At 43.8% G+C, this 2765-nt stretch overlaps 1 protein-coding gene across 2 annotated transcripts in view; it reads right to left on the bottom strand.

Annotated features, from left to right (window-relative positions):
* The window catches only part of ldah (lipid droplet associated hydrolase), a 3717-nt gene extending 2965 nt beyond the window's left edge, over nucleotides 1-752 (bottom strand). Inside the window, exons 1-2 of one of the 2 annotated variants that reach the window (XM_005942131.3) lie at nucleotides 661-752; nucleotides 203-382 (exon numbers count right to left, since the gene is read on the bottom strand). In XM_005942131.3, the coding sequence (XP_005942193.1) occupies nucleotides 203-320 (118 nt within the window). In that variant the 5' untranslated portion in view covers nucleotides 321-382; nucleotides 661-752. The remainder of the gene's footprint in view (nucleotides 1-202; nucleotides 383-660) is intronic. The other variant, XM_042228413.1, reaches the window with a different exon arrangement.
* Nucleotides 753-2765: the final 2013 nt, after the last annotated feature.

Raw genomic sequence — 2765 nt, 5'->3', positions numbered from 1 at the left:
ACAGTAATACTGCAGCTGTACTACAGTAATACTGCAGCTGTACTACAGCAATACTGCAGCTGTACGACAGTATTACTGTGCTGTACTGCAGTATTCCTTCAGTACAGGGTATGTCCTGATGTTTGAACTCCTGACCACAGCTTCCTCCGGAAGTATGAAACACAACAGGTGCTGCTGAGCTGTGGATGTGGGCTGGGCTCACCTGGGATGATGAGGAAGAGCACCTTGTGTGCAGAGGTTAGGGGGCAGGATCCAAACCTGAGCAGCTCCGTGGCGGCTCCGCAGCAGTAGAAGAAGTCTGTGTGTGGTGGGTCCATCATCAGCCCCGAGGACAGACACGCAGGTGTATCACAGGTGTATCAGCAGGTCCAAAGGTTCCAGTCTGATCAAAGGTTCAGACTGAGCTTCACATTCACAGCTGCAGGTGTTCACGCTGCAGGTTTCAGCTGGTCACGTGTCTCACTAACAGCTGATCTGAGATCTGAAAATAAGCTTTAACTGACCTGAAAACCCAACAACTAACTAACCACTAACTAACTAACTATCTATCTAACTAACCAACTAACCAACCACCGTTAACAGACTGCAAACTAAACCGTTCACAGGCTGACGTCACACCGGAAGCTGATACTATGACACGCTGTAAATAAAACTGTTTACCTGTCAGAACAATTACGAATAAGTACTACGATATCCTCTCCATGCAGGTGCTGCTCGCTTTCAACCGCTTCCTGCTTCGCATTGCTGCACGCTGATTGGCCAGTTGCAACGCAGCTTCTTCTTTTTATTGGCCGGTTCAGTTTCCAGCTCATTACCGCCCCCACGGGCCCGGAGTGTAACTACACCCGCTGTTAACTTGAACGTACCAAATGACAATTAAAATGGTAAATGGCCTGTATTTATATAGCGCTTTACTTATCCAGTCATCCACCCATTCACACACACATTCACACACTGGTGATGGCAAGCTACATTGTAGCCACAGCCACCCTGGGGCGCACTGACAGAGGCGAGGCTACCGGACACTGGCGCCACCGGGCCCTCTGACCACCACCAGTAGGCAACGGGTGAAGTGTCTTGCCCAAGGACACAACGACCGAGACTGTCCAAGCCGGGGCTCGAACCAGCAACCTTCCGATTACAAGGCGAACTCCCAACTCTTGAGCCACAATCGCCAAAATAAAATTATTATTTTATTTTGTTCATTGTTAGTCTTTAAAAAAGTATTTCATCCGTTATTTTTATTTTCCTCAGTTTATTGTGTAACGAGATTTACCTTTTTGTTTTGTCATACTGTGTATTTCAGTTTTTATAAGTCATATTTATCGTCTTGGCTTCTGTAACATATTTATATTCATCCCAGACTTTCAGATGAACATGAAGATAAATATCTCATCTTTAAATTCACATTAAATTGCATAAATGATAGAAATGACTGGCATTAATTTCAAATAAATACAACATGCATGTGCTGAAGTGAATTCGTCCTTTTTTTATGATAATAGTAAGAAAAATGAACTTTGCAATTTTCCTCTCTGCCATTCATTTTTGCAATTTATCTCATTTTTGCACATTTTAATATAAAGAAAAACTTTGTGAATGATTGTAAATAAAATTACACAAATTTGGGGGGATTGTTTCAGTTGCATCCAGACTGAAACTCTAACTTATTAAACCTGCGCCCTCTTTTTATTAAACATGTTTTCAGCAAAACCGAAATAAACAAAAAAATAATCAGTCCTTAGTTTTTATCAGCTGATTTAACATCACAAAATGATGTACATTCATTTGTGTGAAGTGTTTAATATTAAAGCCAGTCACTTTCACAGAGGCCCTCAGCAGACATCTGTGTTGGCAACACGTTGGTGTGAATGTGATAATAATAGTGATCCACACACTGAGCTCGTGTGGCTGTCGTCACACACGAAGTGCTTTCAGTTTTATCCCGGTTATTTTAGTTTCATCCTGAGCTCATTCTTACACCCTCAGAGCCCAGCACGGCCCAGACAGATGTGAAGGGTTTGTTCTTTGCTTTGGTCTGCTGGTCTGGGCCCAGGTTTGAGTTTTTGGGTTTAAGGGTCTTGTTTTTCATTTTTATATCTTCGAGTTACTTTAACATTTTGCATTGTTTGATTTTGGATTCTCCTCGTTCAGTTGCTTCTGTCTCCCCGTTGTATTTTGGTGGTTGCTGTTCTGTGTCTGTCTTCAGTTTAACTTTCTCCTGAGTCATTATCAGTTATCCTCAGCTGTGCTCCAACCTGCTGCCTCTCCCTCGTTATCCCTCATACATAATGTCATGGCTGTGTGTCTCGTTGTCTTCCTAAAATTCCCGGTGTTTGGATTTCCTGCGAGGGCTCAGCATTAAATGTTTGCTTCCTGAGTCCACGGTCTGCTTGCTGCACGGCTGGTCACTGGTTACACACATAATATCCCAATAATCAATCACAGGTCTGGTACAGGTGTGTCACAGATGGCCTCCCCCTGTATCTGTGTGTTGTTAAAAATGACACGTTCTCTCTGTGGCTGCCTGGCTTCCTCCCACACTCCACACACAAAGATGTGAGTGAGACTGGTTGTGTGTCCCTCTGTGTGCGACCCTGAGGAGGACGAGTGATGAAGAACAGAGAAGATAAAGTAATGAAGGCAGCAGCGTGAGGTCCATTGTTCTAACGTGAGGAGCAGATGAACTGACAAAGATTCACATCGTATCAGGTGTCTTTGTTTTGTCTGAGCTCAGTCATGGCAGCGCGCACACACGCATGCAC

Source organism: Haplochromis burtoni, unplaced genomic scaffold (assembly GCF_018398535.1).
Source record: "Haplochromis burtoni strain Fernald_Lab_line unplaced genomic scaffold, NCSU_Asbu1 Contig_321, whole genome shotgun sequence".
Taxonomy (NCBI): domain Eukaryota; kingdom Metazoa; phylum Chordata; class Actinopteri; order Cichliformes; family Cichlidae; genus Haplochromis; species Haplochromis burtoni.
This window is presented reverse-complemented; position numbering and strand designations above follow the sequence as displayed.